This window comes from Nipponia nippon, unplaced genomic scaffold (assembly GCF_047370975.1).
Source record: "Nipponia nippon isolate SJK-2023a ecotype South Korea unplaced genomic scaffold, ASM4737097v1 scaffold_12, whole genome shotgun sequence".
Taxonomy (NCBI): domain Eukaryota; kingdom Metazoa; phylum Chordata; class Aves; order Pelecaniformes; family Threskiornithidae; genus Nipponia; species Nipponia nippon.
In genome coordinates, this window is record NW_028262313.1 from 21,745,814 (window position 1) to 21,762,008 (window position 16,195).

General features: G+C 43.7%; 1 protein-coding gene across 11 annotated transcripts in view; it reads left to right on the forward strand.

The window, feature by feature from the left end:
- Positions 1-299: 299 nt before the first annotated feature.
- The window catches only part of HDX (highly divergent homeobox), a 52,635-nt gene continuing 36,739 nt past the window's right edge, over positions 300-16,195 (forward strand). For 6 of the 11 annotated variants that reach the window (XR_015702728.1, XR_015702729.1, XM_087749150.1 and 3 more), the window contains exons 1-3: positions 300-396; positions 8,848-8,994; positions 13,600-14,724. Coding sequence is in view for 9 of the 11 variants with exons in the window: in XM_087749150.1 (XP_087605276.1) it covers positions 8,848-8,994; positions 13,600-14,724 (1,272 nt within the window). In the remaining 2 variants the exon portion in view is untranslated. Of the gene's footprint in view, positions 397-826; positions 1,059-1,089; positions 1,400-4,083; positions 4,220-6,147; positions 6,407-8,847; positions 8,995-13,599; positions 14,725-16,195 lie in introns of those variants that run through there. The other 5 variants (XM_087749145.1, XM_087749146.1, XM_087749149.1 and 2 more) reach the window with 5 other exon arrangements.

Below are 16,195 nucleotides of genomic sequence, written 5' to 3' on the forward strand. Positions count from 1 at the left end.
GGCGCTACCGGGGCACGGGCCGGGTGGCGGGAGGGAGGCCGGGGCTGCGGGAGCGGGGCGGCCCCGGGTGAGGCGGCCCCCGGGTGAGGCGGCCCCCGGGCTGAGGCGGCCCCCGGGTGAGGCGGCCCCCGGGCTGAGGCGGCCGCTCCCCGGCGCGGCCCCTGGGCCCGGCGGCGCCTGCACCGCGCGCCCCCCCGGGCGAGGGGCGGGGGCGAGCACTGTCCCGGCCGGCGCTGATCTTACGCTGCCATTGGCCGCTGTCTGCGCTGACGTCACGATCATGATGAGAATTAATGATCGGAGGCGCTGATTTCATTGTGTGACGCCGGGACCGACCCAGCCGAAACCGGCTGAATCCGGAGCCCCGCGCCCCCCGGACCAGCCCCGCGCAGCACGGTAAGCCTGGCGCGCCGCGCAGGGGCGGTGGGCGGGCGCCAGCGAGTCCCGGGGGGAGCAGCCGGGTCCCCTCCGGGAGGGGCGCGGCGGGCGGGCGGGGAGGAGGAGGAGGAGGAGGAGGAGGAGGAGGAGGATGGTGATGATGATGGTGATGATGATGATGATGATGATGATGATGATGCCCCTGGGCCGGCGGCCGGGCGGGGGGGCAGGGCGGCCGCGCGGGCTCGCGCTCGCCGCCGCCGCTGGGGCGCGCAGGCGCAGGGCGCCTCCCCCGGCGGCCCCGCGGAGGCAGCGCGGGGCGCTGGGCGCCCTCCGCCGGGGGCAGCGCGCATGCGCACGGCCCCTCGCCGCCCCCGCCTGCGCCTGCGCCGCCTGGGCCGCGCTGCGCCTGCGCGGGGCGGCGGGGGCCTGCGGGCGCGTGCCCTGCCCGCCCCGGGCCCCGCTGCTTCCGCCGCCTCCTCCCTCTTCCCCGGGCTGCGGGCCCCCGCCCGGCCCCTCCTGTCAGGGCAGGGGCAGCTCCTGGAGGCTGGGCTGGTCCCGTTGAAGGCTTTGGGGCGGCGGCTGGGGAGGGGCAGGAGGAAGGCCTGTCATCGCCTCATGGCCTGAGGCCTGTGGCGACCACAGGGGCAGGCGGGCGCCCAGGCACGAGCGGGGAGGAGGTGGGCAGCAGTAGGGCATTCTCACGGAACAACTCAAACCTTGTTTCCCCTCAGGAATTCTGCCTCTTCAAGGCCACGTCGGCCGTGTTTTGGTGCCAAACACAGCCAGCCGTGGCGGCAGCTGAGCAGGGTGTCCTTTTGCTGGCGCACCTTTGCCCTGCAGTGTTTGGAGGGGAATGAGGAGGAAGGTTTGCGCTGGCTGTGTGGCGGCCCGGAGGGGTGGTGGTGCCGGGGAGGCCTCGCCTCTGGCAGCACCTGTGTCCCACGTAGGCTTGCCCCACTCTCGGGAACCCCAACCCTCTCCTCTCCACTCTGTTAGCCTAGAGCTTCTGATCTTATAGGTAAGATTGTATATAACTAACGAAAAGCAGTTCTGTATTCTCTGAACTGGAGTCTTGAAGCAGCTCACATCTTCAGAGTAAAACTGCATTTTAGTATTCCTTTCCTTTTTTCTGACCTAGATCTTACAAACACTTGAATACATGCTTAATTTAAAACATGTGGCTAATCCAGTTGAAGTCAGAAGTCTCATTTGTATGAATAAAGTGGGATGGGATGTGTAAACCTGCAGAGTTGTGGTCATAGGCTGTTGTGTTATTAAGTTACTGAGAGCTGTCTTAATTCGTCCCTTATAAAGGGCTGAATTTTATAGGTAGAACTGTAATACAATGTTAGAAATGCTGTGCTTAGTGGAGAGGGAAGCAGTTGTGCTGCGAGTTGTGGATGTGTAGAAGTAGTTTAATGAGCTCGTCTGTATACTACACTTACCCAACCATAAGCATCATCTACTGCACTTAGAGTTGTGTAGTTGTAACTATCTTGGCCTGTGTAGGGAGGAGCCAGTAACCTGCAAATTCAGGTTATTAAACGTTGCTTGATGTTCATCCAGTATCTCCACACATGGCGTGTAAGTTGGGGGGTTGCTCGCTTGGTTTCTTTCCATTTGGGGGGTGCAAAAAATTGGGAGCTTTTGGCACACGTGGAAAGTGAATTAGGTGAGCGGTGATACAGGTCAGGTTTCGAAAGCTGTGGTAATAGTGTCACTGCTGCAGTCTTGTTTTGTTTATGTATGTGGTAGCTTTCTTATTAGAGTTGCAGTTTTGTCTCAGATTTATATTGGCGCTGAGTCTTGTTATTTTGTACTGCTGGAGATCTGCGGAAGGAAAGAAAAAAAGAAATAAATTGAGGAGTGTGCCGATTTTCTTATTGAACCTGTTATGGATGGACCAACTAAAACAGTAATAGGCTTACAGGCTTTTGTAAGATGACTGTTTTTCCAAACAAATGCTTGGTTGGTGCTGAGGTTAAAAAAAAACCAAACAAACCTCTCAGAAATTGCTTGTTCCCTTTTATCACTATGTTTTAATCCTTGACAGTTTTGTAATGTTTTATACCATAAAGACTTTTACACTTAGTTACTTTGTGGTGGCTTGTGTTCTGAGTGAATTTTTTTTTTTATTAATTATAATTTCACATCCAAGGCTGGTTTCTGTTACTGTTTGAAATGAGAGGAGTATCATTAAGTTTTTATTTCCTATTTTTCAAACTAATTAGTATTAACATAGTATTCTATAAAGACTTACCTTGTAAGTAAGTTTGCTTGGTTCAGCAATCTTAATATTTAGAGACTTTTTGACACTAAGACTATAATGCTATACACTGTAGGCAGACTTCTGACCACAGATTTTTTTTTTTTCCTTCTTATGCTGCCTTTTTCTTTTTTTTTGCCTCCAGGTCTTTCAAGTAGTCATTGCAGAACAGCTAAGTAACTTTTGAATATTTTTTTTCTGTTTTTAACCAGGGGATCATTGATACAGGATTATTCACAGTTTCTTATTTTTGCTCGCTCTTTTGTGGTACTCCTTGACGCCAAGTTGTTTTTGTTGGTTTCTAAAAACACATCTCTGGGCTTCACCAGGTCTCCCTGGAGAGATTCTTAATTTTCAATGTTGAATAAAGTAACTAGAGTAGAAGGACTAGGCATTTGCAGTAAACCGTGTGGGATAATTGTTACATTAATTAGCTGTTTCATGAAGCAAACACACTACTACTTCAGAAGCAAACTTGGCTTTAGTTCTTCCATGTTCTCTCCTCTCCACTTGTTCTCGCTCTTGCCACAGAAAGGGAAAGAAGGTGGATACTGTGGAAAAAGTTGCTCAAGCAGCTAAAGAAGTTCAGCCGTAAGAATAACCTTAATCGCATCTGACGAGGAGCCAACGTGACGGGTCGCAGTGTGCTAGTAGGATCGTCCTTCACGAGGCTCGTACTCAGCAGTCTTGGAGTAATTGAAGAGCATGGAGTTCCCCTCTTCGTTCTTACCACTTAACCAGCCTTAGATCTCTCACGTGTCCCCAGTGCCTGACTTGGCACTTGGACCACATTGATGTCTCCTGAACCACCGCATACAGCGAAGGGATTCTTCTGCTACTGTAATTTTTTTTAATTCAGTTTAGAAAGGGAATGAAGAACAATATCTTGATGGGTTTGCAGAAGGTTGAGGAGTGGGAGACCACCAAAGTGGGAAGTTGAATGATGTTAGTTGGCCTAGTACACACAGCAGGGGTGGAAGGAACTACTTACAGGAAACCTGCTTTTTCATTTGCCAAAAATTATTGTCTGCACTGCCACACAGACAGCAACATGTTTGGCCAAAACTACCTTATTTTATTAGCAGAACAGGCAGGTGCTGAATCCTTAAAAATCCTGCTTTGCCACCTCTATCTTTTATTGAAGTGAAAAAAAGACTTATGTTCATGGAATTTCAGTTTGCATATTATTTTGCCTGAATTGAATTAATTTCGGAGTTCTTGTCTGTAACAAACTCTCTTTTCGGTGCCAATGTGTTGCCAGCCAGCTGGACACCTGGCTTCCCAAAAGCTCAGGTGCGTGTTTTCTAAGCTTGGCAAGTGAAGATTAAAATGAGATTATGATAAAAATCCATGTGGATTTCTAACGTGGAGTCTGAGGTTCAAGGCAAAGGTGAGAAATCCTCATGAAACTGGAGTGCTTCGTAGGTACACGTATTGGGAAAAGGCGTTTATTTCCTTTGAAGTTACTGCGATTTGTTCTGAATAATACTGAGTCCTCTAGGAAGGCGTACGACCTGCTGATTCCCTTGATACTCATGCGGCTGCCTTACTGCTTAGCAGTGGCAGCACTGTGTAAGTTATCTCTAGTTTGTATATGTTTCCACTGACTGTCAGGGATCTCCCCTATTAGAGAAAATGTAAGAATATCTTGTTTTGTATAACCTGTTTAGGATCAGTTTTCATAGTTACACTTCTGAAAAAAACCAAACAAAAACCCCCAAAAACCAGTGTAATCCTTTGGTGAATCTAGTATTAATCTAGTAACATCTAGTACTGTCTCTAGTAACAGAGGCAGTAACATTATGCTCTCATAGATGTTTGAATGCTCAAGGTACTTAGTATAGATAAATTGCTAGGTCTGACAGGTGTGGAAAGTGAGCAAAACTTGTGACCTATGAAGGTGGGATATGCAGAGTCAGAGCTTCATGAGTTAACGTGATGGCTTTGGACTTTGTGGCTTCCTAGTGGAGCTTCCAAACACTCAGTAATTGGTTTAGTCAACATAGGGTACTGGTTTAAATATTCTAAGTTGGCACTTAGGAACTGCTTGTAGCAAACCGATTTCCACCTGGACTTTACAGATGACAGACTATCAGTGGGCTTTTAACCTGCAAGAGAAGGAATGTTGCCAGATGTCATACACACTAGTGGGCAATCAGTATGCCAGTTACTGTTTAGTCCTACGGTATTGAGATCGAATGCTCGGAGATTGCGATCAGTAGTAGAAACAGTAGTAATAATCTTGTCATCTTTTATACCTAGTTAGAAATCATTATGTAGGCAGTTAAAAAGCAAAAAAACCCTTATGATTCTTAATTTCCTTTCTCTTGGTCCGTGTAATCTAAGATCTTCACGCGAAGTCGTATCTCCTGCCCGGCCGTGGCCAGAGCACGCGTCCTGCGAAGCTGGGCTACATCTGCGACCCAGACAGCAAACCCTACCCTGCAGCTTCCCCGGGCCGGGGGGCTTAGTGGGAGTCCAGCTATTGGTGCTGTACATTGAGGTTAACTCTCGCTTCTGTGCTCTCTGGAGCTTGACGTCTACTTGTTAATAACTGTTACACCAAGCAACTGTAGTGTAGTTCAGAGTATTATGGGATATAATAGAATGGCTTGTTGTAGTGCACCTGTGGATCCAGTGCTTGGGTTAGTTTGCTTTGAGTTTAATATTTTGAGTATCATTTGGAGCAAGTTTTCTGATGGGCGGATGTCGCTGCCTGCACAGCCCTGCTGAACATTACGTGTGCGCTCTGGTTCGTTCGGCAATTTACCCCTAAATTTCTGTTGCCTCTGGTAAAAGGCAGTTTTAAAAAAAACATGGATGAACTAATTGGCAGAGCAGAATGAATAAGATTGATTTACATAGCAGGATAGCTAATGCAATTTTAAGAATATTTGAATGTCCCTTCTGTAGTTTTGGTAAATATGTGTGTGGATAGATGGGGCAGTGGGAAAGGGTACAGAACTGTCTATTGACTTAGGATTCAGTGTATTTAAAACACAGAAAGCATTAATAAATTCTCACCTGCTTATTTGAAAGTTTAGATGTTGGAATGTAAACTCAAGTTACAGCACAGCTTCCATAACTGTGCGTTTGTGGGGTCCTGCAATCTGTTTATTTAAATCAGCTTCTGATGGCCTCTGCACAGATCCTCTGAGTTGTACTTGACTGGATTCAAGGCAGAAGTTACTAAGGAATCTTACCAGTATTTTGGTTGGCAGGTGTAGTTTACAAGTGATTAAAATAAACTGCAAAAATGAGTTGTTTATTAAGCCAGACCATGACCTTTCTTGAGCTTAGCTAGGCAGTCTGTCATGCAATGCATATAGTTCTATCTGAAGATGAAGAGATTTTTGTCAAAATGCTCCATCCTGTCCTTATCTAAACTACAGATGTCAGATACAGCAATGGAAGTATTTTGACACACAAGTGACTTTGGATACAGAAATCCACATAATTAAAAAATGTGTCAAGGACCTGACACATGTCTTCATTTGCAGGTCATCAGGTCTGATTCTAAAAATTTGTCTTGCAATTGGAGGAGTCCTCATTGCAGCTGATGAACTATTTGGAGAGCATGCTTCTTTTTGATGAGCCTATGTATAGAAATGCTGGAGCTATTGGATGACAGACTTCATCTGGATCTGGAAAGATAGAAGGTTCATAACTATTTCTGATGAGGTCATTTGTGGGACCTGATCTCAACTCAACAAAACAGGACTACTGGCACTGAAAGAGTAGGAGACACAGAAGCGTAAGGTGGGTCCTGCCAACCGTGCAGGAGGAAAAAGAATCACAAAATCAACTCTTACATATTCTTTAAAAATAACGTAAATCACTTGGTGGCTGCATCATCATGCATATCCACATGGAGATCTGAAGACAGTTCTTAACTTTATAAAGTAGATTTTTATGAACTTTATTGATTTGTTAATGGGCTAATAATTGTCTCTTTTGCTTGCTATAAATTTCCTTCAACAGCAGAGCATTCAGAGCAGGAGTCTCCTTTGCCCGGCTCTGGTGACTGAATACACATTCTGGGGGGGGGGCGTAACTCGGGCAAAGCCTGACTTGTAATGCAGCTGGTAGTGCTGCGTTTAATAATGCACCAGATTGAGAGCGTAAAGAAGAATTGGGAACAGAGGTAGAAACGTGACTGAAAAATCACCTTCTCTTTTAAGTATTATTGAAAAGAAAACAGTAATTTTTACAAATTGGTAGTTAGTGACTTTTCTATTGTCTGCTGACATACAGAGGAAAGTAAACTCTGAAGTCAAAGGTCTGGCCTACAAGCATTTTACTCCAAATTCTAGGTATTAATCTTTTTCTTTATAGAGGCCTGTCGAACTCTAATATCCATTACATAGTATAATCATCTTGATTAATAATATGAAAGGCGTTGGGTGTCTGCTCATGCTTTTGAGCCCTTAATAATTTTATTTGCTCTAAATTAGAAGCAGTTCTTGTGCAAAGATTAAGTGCATTGCTACTCTCCTCCTTTTCATCCAAAACTTCCAAAAACAGTAACTGAAACCTTGGTAGCTACAAAGGGTTCCCTCATCCCCTTTATGTTCCTACAAGGTGATGGTATGTTTTCTTATTCTTTAGTGTGTTCTGCATTATTTTGGTGCATGTACTGAAGGTATTAAAAACTTGTGGCTGGGGACTTTTTTGCTTTCCGAGACACGAAGTTGGATGCAGGTTGTGCCTGGCCAGCGCTTGCAGTGTCTCAGCTGGCGGCCTCCTGTTTGGGACAAAATAAAGGCCCCGTTCTGGAAATCCTGTGATGTTGGGGCTCTTCTTTTCTTACATATAACCAGAGGATTATATTCTTTGCCTGTATAGACCATATAACGAGAGCATAAAACTTCAGTTTGCCATTAGGGAGTCTGTTCTGTACTTAGTAATATTCAGCTGTTTGCCTTTTCCAAGGTAGGGCATGAATTTTCATGCGTCACAACGCTGTGTCTGGTTTAACTTGTTCATCAAACTGCTGCTGAAGAGGCTGCCTCGTCCCTGGCCACCCCCTGCCTCTGCCGTGGCCCAGCGTTGAAGGGTCTGTCTTATGGTGTGCCGTGGGGCGATGCTGCTCGCCACGGAGGCCACGCCATCAGGTGCCCGGTGGCCTGGACGCCCAGTGGCCTGGACCGCAGTGGAGCGGCTGCCCCAGCTTGGGCTGCCCAGTCCCTGTCTGCCCTGTCCCCCCACAGCGAAGCTCTCTCGTGGGGGGACCTGGTGCTGAGCTGGCTCAGCAGGCTGAAAACAAGACCCGAAGAGTTGCTCTTAGCCTGGGAGGAGCGCGGGTCTCCTCATTCTGGTTGAGCGTGCCAAAAAACTCAGCACTGCTTCGGACAAATCAAAGGGGCAGGAATGCATCCTGAGGTCCTGGAGCCAGCATTGGCTTATACCCCTGTAAAACAACACTTAAGTGTTCTTAAAAAGCCTGATTTATAGCCTCAGGGTACAGTTTCACAGTAGCTTGAACCCTTCTAAAGGCAGGCTATGATTTGGGTGGTCCCTCCTTGCGTTATTATTAGAGCGTTAGTGGGCTGGACCAGAGCTGCCTAAAGGCCTTCTCTTTGATTTTTTTTTTTTTCCCCCGAGTTGGTCTTCAGTTCTGGTCCTTGATCTTTGGGACTTTGCAGCTGGGAAGTGCCGGTGCTGACACAGCAGAAGGAGTAGCATGATCAGCCATAACAGAGCGTAGGATTTGCTGAAGTTGGAGACGGTGGAAACTTTAGTCGTGCCAAACAGTCACCTTTATTTTATCTCAGATTTTGTCTCCTTTTTCTGGTAGGGGAGGGGAAACAGACCTGCCAATATTGTTGGAGCTGCTGGTGTTACTCTCTTTTGCCTAATGCCTTTTTTTTATTTTTTTTTTAAGGGAGAAACTTTTTCTTTGAAACTAGAGGCTCTTGGACTTAGCAACACAATGTAATATTTATTTATTTATTAAAGGCTGTCAGTGTTGTTCCCAACATGTAGTTCACCTGTTCAACTTGAGTCTTATCACAAAGGAATCACTAATGCTGACTGTAACAGGTTTTCTTGGAAAGTAAGTAAAAGTGTTGGTAAAGCACTCTGTAAAGAAAACATGTCAACACTTAGCGTTATCACCACAAGCATAAATGAGAGCCTGTGCATTCTGCAAGTATTACAGTTTTTATTCCAACTTTCAGAGTATCTTCTTTTATTTTTAGATGAATCTGCGTTCTGTATTTACTGTAGAACAACAAAGGATATTACAGCGTTATTATGAAAATGGAATGACAAATCAAAGTAAAAATTGCTTTCAGCTCATATTACAGTGTGCACAAGAAACTAAACTGGACTTCAGTGTAGTCAGGGTAAGTACTGAGGCCTTCCAAATTTGTATGTTAAAGTTATACACGTTCATTTCTTTACGTAAAATATCTGTGGAGGACTGGAGTCTCTAACTTCATACTTGTCTTAAATCAGACGCGTGTGTGATATGTTCATTTTTATCCAGTGAGCCTGTTTATAGTTTGTTTTCGCTGAAATGTCTTCACATGATTGCTGTATTTAGCAGGGGCCTGGATTGCAGAAGGAGAGATTTTTTGTTTGTTTTGGTTTTTTTGGTTGTTGTTTGTCTTTCGTTGATGGTGTTTTCATTTGGGTTTTGGTTTTGGGTTTTTTTTAATTTATTAAGTTGCAGATTAGATTGCCCTATAGAAATCTTGTGCAATGTATTGTATCAAAGAAAGGTCATGTTATTAGGAAATTATTCTTAAGTTAAACAAATTTCTATAACCTAATGTATTTGGGGGAACAAGTTTGGAAGTATTTCTTTTGACACACTCTGTTACGCTTGTATTCCATGTCACAATCATAAATATTGTGGTCCCTTATGGTTATTTACAGGGAGTACATTCTTTTCTTACAAAAGAAGAATGTCGCTGGTGCTAACAGGAGCTCTTCCAAAGTCTATGAATTCCATGGGAAGGGAATTAATAATCCCTTTGTGAAACAGTAGACAACAAAATGGCTGTTGTCTCAGAGCAGAAATAGAAATCATGAAGCATTAGCTGAAAAAAATAACAACAGTAGCGGAGCTACTAGGAGTTGCTGCAACACTGAACACCGAACAGGAAAAAGTAACACCAGTCTAGTTTTTTTTTTTTTAAGTGGTGTATCAGTGGTACATTGACAGTGACAACCCCCCCTGCTCCCTAATTCTTACCTGGATTCTCTCCCTCAAAATACTCTGGAAATATTAAAACTTACTTTGTCAGCTCTAGATGGTGGGAAGGTCTGAAAGTCAGCCAGACATTCAGACTCCCTGGAACAGACAAACAGTTGTAACAGGAATCTGGATGCTGATGATGCAGTCAGGGCCTGGTTTTTCTATTTTTATTCTGATTGAAGGACCTGGAGGAGGCAGCCAGTCTCTCCTCTACTTGCAGTCCGCATTCACTGTCCATCTTCATATTTTCCTTTCCCTCTCAGTTTCCCTTATGGCAATAATGTATCATGGCTTTTTTCCTTTAGTTTTCTTCCCTTACTGAGCCCTTATTTGTAATACTTAAAACTCTCTTCCTACTTGTGAAGTGCAATGGAAACAGACCCAGCATTTGTTCTGCATCTGTCATATTTTTTCATGATGTTACCTTTCTCTTCTTTACACCTCTCCTAATCCCCCTCCTTTTTTCTTTTTTTCTTTTTTCTCCTATAAAACTCTTGGACAGAGATTAGTACTTTGCACAATGTCTAGCAAAATGATACTTGCGTTGCAGCTGGCACTTGTGGATATGACTATAGTAGGAACACGAATTCCCTAAATGTAGCTCTTTTAATTCAGATGTCATAACTCTATGAATACATTCTTTCTCCAAATGAAGATTTCTATAGCCTCGTCCCGTAGAACTACATCCAGTCTTTCCAATCTTGAACTGGGTTGGAAAAAACAGAACTCCTGTTTATGATTTGATGTAAACCTCTACAGATTTTATTACTGCAATACATAAAAATATGTTCTCCCTTTCAAAATTAGGAAATGTGGTAGAGTTACTCCTGGGGGAAAAAACCTGTCCCTCTTCAAATTTGAGAGAGATGTATTCTAGCTACGTCAGGTTTGAATGGTGTGGTTTCGTTCATTAATATTGGCATACTTCTGCTGGTTCCTTTTTGTCTGCACGTGAAATGTGAGCAACGTGACTTGATAAAGTGCAAAAGTTCTCTGAGTCTGATTTTCACAGTATCACTGAGTGCCAGAGCACTGATCAGGGAGGTGATGTGGGCTCTCCCCATAGTACAGCAGCAGATGTCAGAACAGTTACAGCTTCGTTATTCTTTGACACCTCTTGAAAGATTTCCCGAGGACACTTTATTTTCAGGTTTCGGGTGGAATTTCTGGTCAAAACTAGTGGCCGAGCACCACTGACCGTTCCTCTGTGGCGTGTGTCTGGATTGTGGGACAGTCTGAAGTTCCAGCTCTGCCTGATTCAAACTGGGAATGTAAAATCAGGCTCTCTTAAATCCCAGTTAAATTTCTTAGCATCTGGATTTTTGATTTGTCATATCTTCTGGGAACTTCTTTTCATCCTAAATAAAAGTTAAGAATTTCAGTAATGCTTCCAGTGTTAGGGAAGGTGCTCCCCAAACTTACCCGTTGGGGAACTTGATTGAAATAAAGATTCGTGGCCCTTTTCTTAGGATATTTTGTGCTTAATGGCTGCTCTGTCACATCCCAAATTAATAGCATAACCATCAAGCTAGTAACAATGTGGAGCTTCCCTTTCAGTCTAAGAATATAATTACACATAATTCTTCTCTGGGATAATGTCTCACAGTGCTAAAAATTGGAGGTTTTGTACTCTTTCCCTTCTGCCAGCTGTGCAATTCTTTCTCTTCTCTCTTTCTTCTTGTGCTGATCATCTCTCACATGTATTCAGAGGAACACGGTTCAATTTGCTAACCTCACCAAAAGCTTTGTCTTTCCCCACCCCCAGTTCAGTTTTATGCCTTTTGGGGGAGTTGCGCTCACTGATCCTTCAGGTGGGTGCTTTTGGTTAAATGGTGGGCGTAAGAAGCTGGGGATGTGATCAGAGAATGGGACTTTTTCAGCAGTGGCAAATCTAACTTGGGCTGTCTCATGAAACTGTACTTTAATCCCAACTGAACAGCAGTGCTAGTAAGTTGTTCGCATTTCTTTGAATGCATTTCTTTTCAGGAAAACCATAAGAAAAACTTCAGATTTTAGTATTATACAATTGGTAAAGTTGGGGGTGAAATCTCTTTTCCTGGCCCAAAATTTGCAATGTCTCTATTTAATTGTAATTGCTATCTTGAAAGTTCACTGACTGAGCAGAAATTAAAAAAAAAACCCAAACAATTTGATGTTCTAAATTTGTTTTATGCAATAAAGGAAAGTAACTTGAAACCTGTGGCTGTAATTTGTGTATTTAAACTTGCTTTTGAGAAGAAAAAATTTATTGCTAGTAACAGGCTCTATTGCATGCAATAAATCATGCCTCAAAGTAGGCATTTTATAAAATTTGACAACAAAAATGAGTAGAATGGAATGGAGACTTCAGCATACTTCTGTGTGGCAGGGATGTGTATTTTCCTGTAGAGAAATCTGTTTACTTCCTTGGCAGGTACTGGTATGTGAAGAAAACTTTCCTTTTTTCATGCGATGAGATGGAAACCCAAGATAGGTACTCAGTGCAGTTTGCTTGTTGTGGGATGAGGGATTTTATTGATTCAGCAACCCAAACTGGTTGATTTAATGAGATCTCCCTTTGATTTGGTTTTAGATGTGCAGCAGATGATATCCAGAGCGGTGCAGAAAACTGTTTCACCGCATCTCTATATGCGTATCTGATCCTTCTCATAACCAGCATAAGCAGATGCAAAAGCTTATTTTTCGTTCTTTGGCACTTGTATCCTGCTCGCTTATGCCCTCACGTTTGGTACAGACATACTGTGGTGACATACTTGAGCAAGTCTTGTCTCTCTGATCATGAAAATTGCCAGAAATATTTAGGTGGTGCTTACGCTTCCAGTGTTAGAGCTGATGCTCCTACCAGATTAACTCTCTTTATCTTGAAATACTGAAGTTAATGTTTCCCCTTCGGATCTTTTAGGTATATCTGAATGTGTTGCTTGCAGGACAGGCTTCCCTGTGTGTTTAAAACAGCAGCACATTTTAACCTCTGCGCAATTGCCATAGTACCTGCATTTTTGAAATATTCTTTCCTCTACTGTCTTTTACACAAAACCATATACTGTCATTGTCACTTTCGGAAATGTCCATAATAGCAAGCTTCTGTTGGAGTCTAATCCCGGTAGTCCTAATCTTGTCTATCAGTGTCTTTCAAAAGCAGGTTTTGTCATCAAATCTTGACTTGTGCAGCTGGCAGGGGAGAAATGAGTCTGGGGGTCTAAATACTTCACAAAATGATTTTGTAATTGTCTAACAGAGAGAGTTCTTCATTTTCTTCCTCTCATCTAAATTCAAGAATTGGCAATTTCTGTCCAAGGCAGTTTTGAAGGTCATATCTCTCAGCTATTTCACTATAAAAGTTTAGCAACATACTTCAGTGATGGTTCTGCATCCCAAGGTGCTAAATATTAAAAACTTAATTTGGGGGGAATTAGTCACAGTGGTGTCAATGAAATACGTCTTAAGGGTAACTTCGGGGCAGGAGGCATGATACAGTCTCAGGATTTTTGAGCAACTGGGGATTTGGAATTGAGACTGGGGTTCTCGTGTATCAGTGTATGATTCCAAAGCACGAGAGACATAGATTTCCACCCTGTGTTGTTCAGACGCTGCATAATCAGTAAATGATTTACGTATTTGTAAACTGAGGTTTAAACTTGAACACTTAACATTTCATCAGATCTGCTTAAAAATGGAATTGCCTAATTTTTCTGCTTATTTAATGCTTTGTTTTGTGTTTGTTGTCATTGTTGTTTGTTGTTTGCAGACGTGGGTTGGCAATAAGCGAAGGAAGATGAGCAGCAAGAGTGCTGTAGAATCTGGAGGCACGCCCCCAGGGACTGTCCCTACTACTCCCTCAGTACCTCCAGAAGCAGCAGTTAGAAATGTGGTAAATATTGCTCGATCCCAAAGTCAGCAGTCTTCTTGGACCTCTTCTAATAACGATGTAATAGTTACTGGTATATACAGTCCTGCTAGTTCATCCGGTAGGCAAGGATCCGCCAAACAGACAAGTGCTTCAATGGCAGAAATACATAAAACCTCTATTCCACGACTACCAGGAAAAAGCGATACAGAGTTTCGGCAGCAGCACATCCCTATAGGACGACAAGTACCACACTGTAAAAATGCTTCCCTATTGGTAGGGGAAAAGACTATTATTTTATCTAGGCAAACAAGCGTACTGAATTCTGCGAACTCCATATACAGTCACACTAAAAAAAGCTATGGTGGTTCATCAGTCCAGACCGCAGAGTTGGTGTTACCTCAGAAACCGATGATATGCCACAGACCCTGTAAAGCTGAACCCGTAGGATGTCAGAGGTTACAAAAACCGGAACATGCAGCTCTCGTATCGCATGTGCCCCCTGGACAAAGGGCTAATACCAGGGACCCTTCTTGTAGCACGCAAAACCTGGAAATCCGCGAAGTGTTTTCTCTGGCGGTTACCGATCAACCTCAAAGAATTGTGGGAGGAAGTGCAACGCAGAAGCATTGCTCGGTGGAAGGCAGCTGTCTCTCCATCGCAATGGAAACTGGGGACGTGGTTGACGAATATGCTAGAGAAGAAGAACTAGCATCCATGGGAGCACAAATACAAAGCTATTCAAGATACTGTGAAAGCAGCAGTTCTGTTCGAGTAGAGAACCAAAGTGCAGCCTTGTCTGGGCCAGGAAGAAATGTGAGCTGTAGTTCACAGATGGTGAATGCCAGGGACGTGCCTGACAATATTCTGTATCATAACAGAGACTACCACTTGCCTGCACGGACCTCATTGCATACAACATCCAGTACATTATATAGCAGTGCTAATCCATCAAGAAGTACCTTTTCTCCTCATTTTACATCTTCAAGTCAACTGAGGCTGTCACAAAACCAAAATAATTACCAGGTAATTCGTCAATTTATCTCTGTCTTCAAACCTTGAAGACAAGGTTGTAGATAAGTACTGTTTTCTTTGAAAGGTGGTAGCTAGGAAGCGATAGGTTCACCTCCCTGCAGGCTGGGCTCCATTTACATCTTTCAGTAGAGGTGATTCATTCTTAACCAAAAGTGCAGGTAGGACTGTAGTATGGTAGCACTCCTAATCTGAGCCTGTGACTGCAGTGGGTAGCTGTATATTAAAGATCAGCGTGGGCTTCGTAGCTTCAATAGATAAATTTTGGTTACAAGAGGATCATCCCTACGACTGTTGATGCGCGCTCAAGCCTGTGTTGTCCTGACGTGGCTTGCCAGCGCATGTCACAGCGAGACCCTTGGTTGTTCCTCTGCAGACATACTTCGCATGTGGCACAGGGCAGAACATGGGATCGTGCCGTCCGTCGTCTGTGTGCTGTACAGTTGCTTGCCCTTATTAATGTCAGCTTGGATTAGCTCTTCCGTCAGCGCTGCCTGTACCCCCTGTGCAGTTGCCAATTTCGTGGACCTGTTTTCTGTTAGGGATTAGGATCTCCTGTGAGGTAGTTAAGGTGATGGGAGACGCTAAGTGAGCAAGTAATTCTTCCTCTCCCACAGCATCTAATTCAAATCTCGGTTTTGCGTTCAATCCCATTATTTCCTCATCCTGTAACAGAGTCCCTTCAGTGATACTGAGAGGGGAAAATGAAATGCAGATAACTGAAGAACTAAAAGATGTTCAGAAGAAGCTACAACACTGACACGCTTTTTAAAATTTTTTTGTTGTGACTAGAGGAGAGATAGTTGTGCAGGAAACATCCAGATTGATTTTTTTTCATGGATTTTTATGCCTTCTGGCTCGACATAGTCTGGAGACACTGAGATAAAAGTCTTAAGACTGACAGGATGTGATACTGCGTGTGTTACCTTTGTGCATTTGCCTGTTATTACCTTTCTAATTTATCCTGAAAGTGAACCATGTAAACAACATACCATCTTTTCTGTGCGTTGTTCGCTAGTATAGGGAACAATACTTTGTGAAGCGTTTCTTTTTTTTTTTTTTCTTTTTTCTGCCTTGTTCCTATCTTCTGTGAGGATTTGGAAGAAGGCTTTTGAGTCTGAGTAAGTGCCACTTTTCACTAGAATTATTGCTTTTCTTGGTAAACCTGAGGTTTGAGGATCATACGTACTCTGGAGTAGATTCTATGTAGTAGATGGGACATCTGCAATTCTTATTTATGGCCTTTTCTAAGCTGAGCACTTCAGATGAGCCGTTCTTTCCCATTCTCCCTCCTCTTACATAGTCTGTCAGTATTTGCTATTACTGTTCTTTAAACTTCATTAAATGCTGCCTACTTTTGACGTCCCACTTTCATAGGAGAAGCAAAGCTGTAAATGTGCACATCTGTTCAACAAAGGGCTGGTAAAGCTGCAAAAGTGCATACGATAGAGTTAAGGAAATTTTT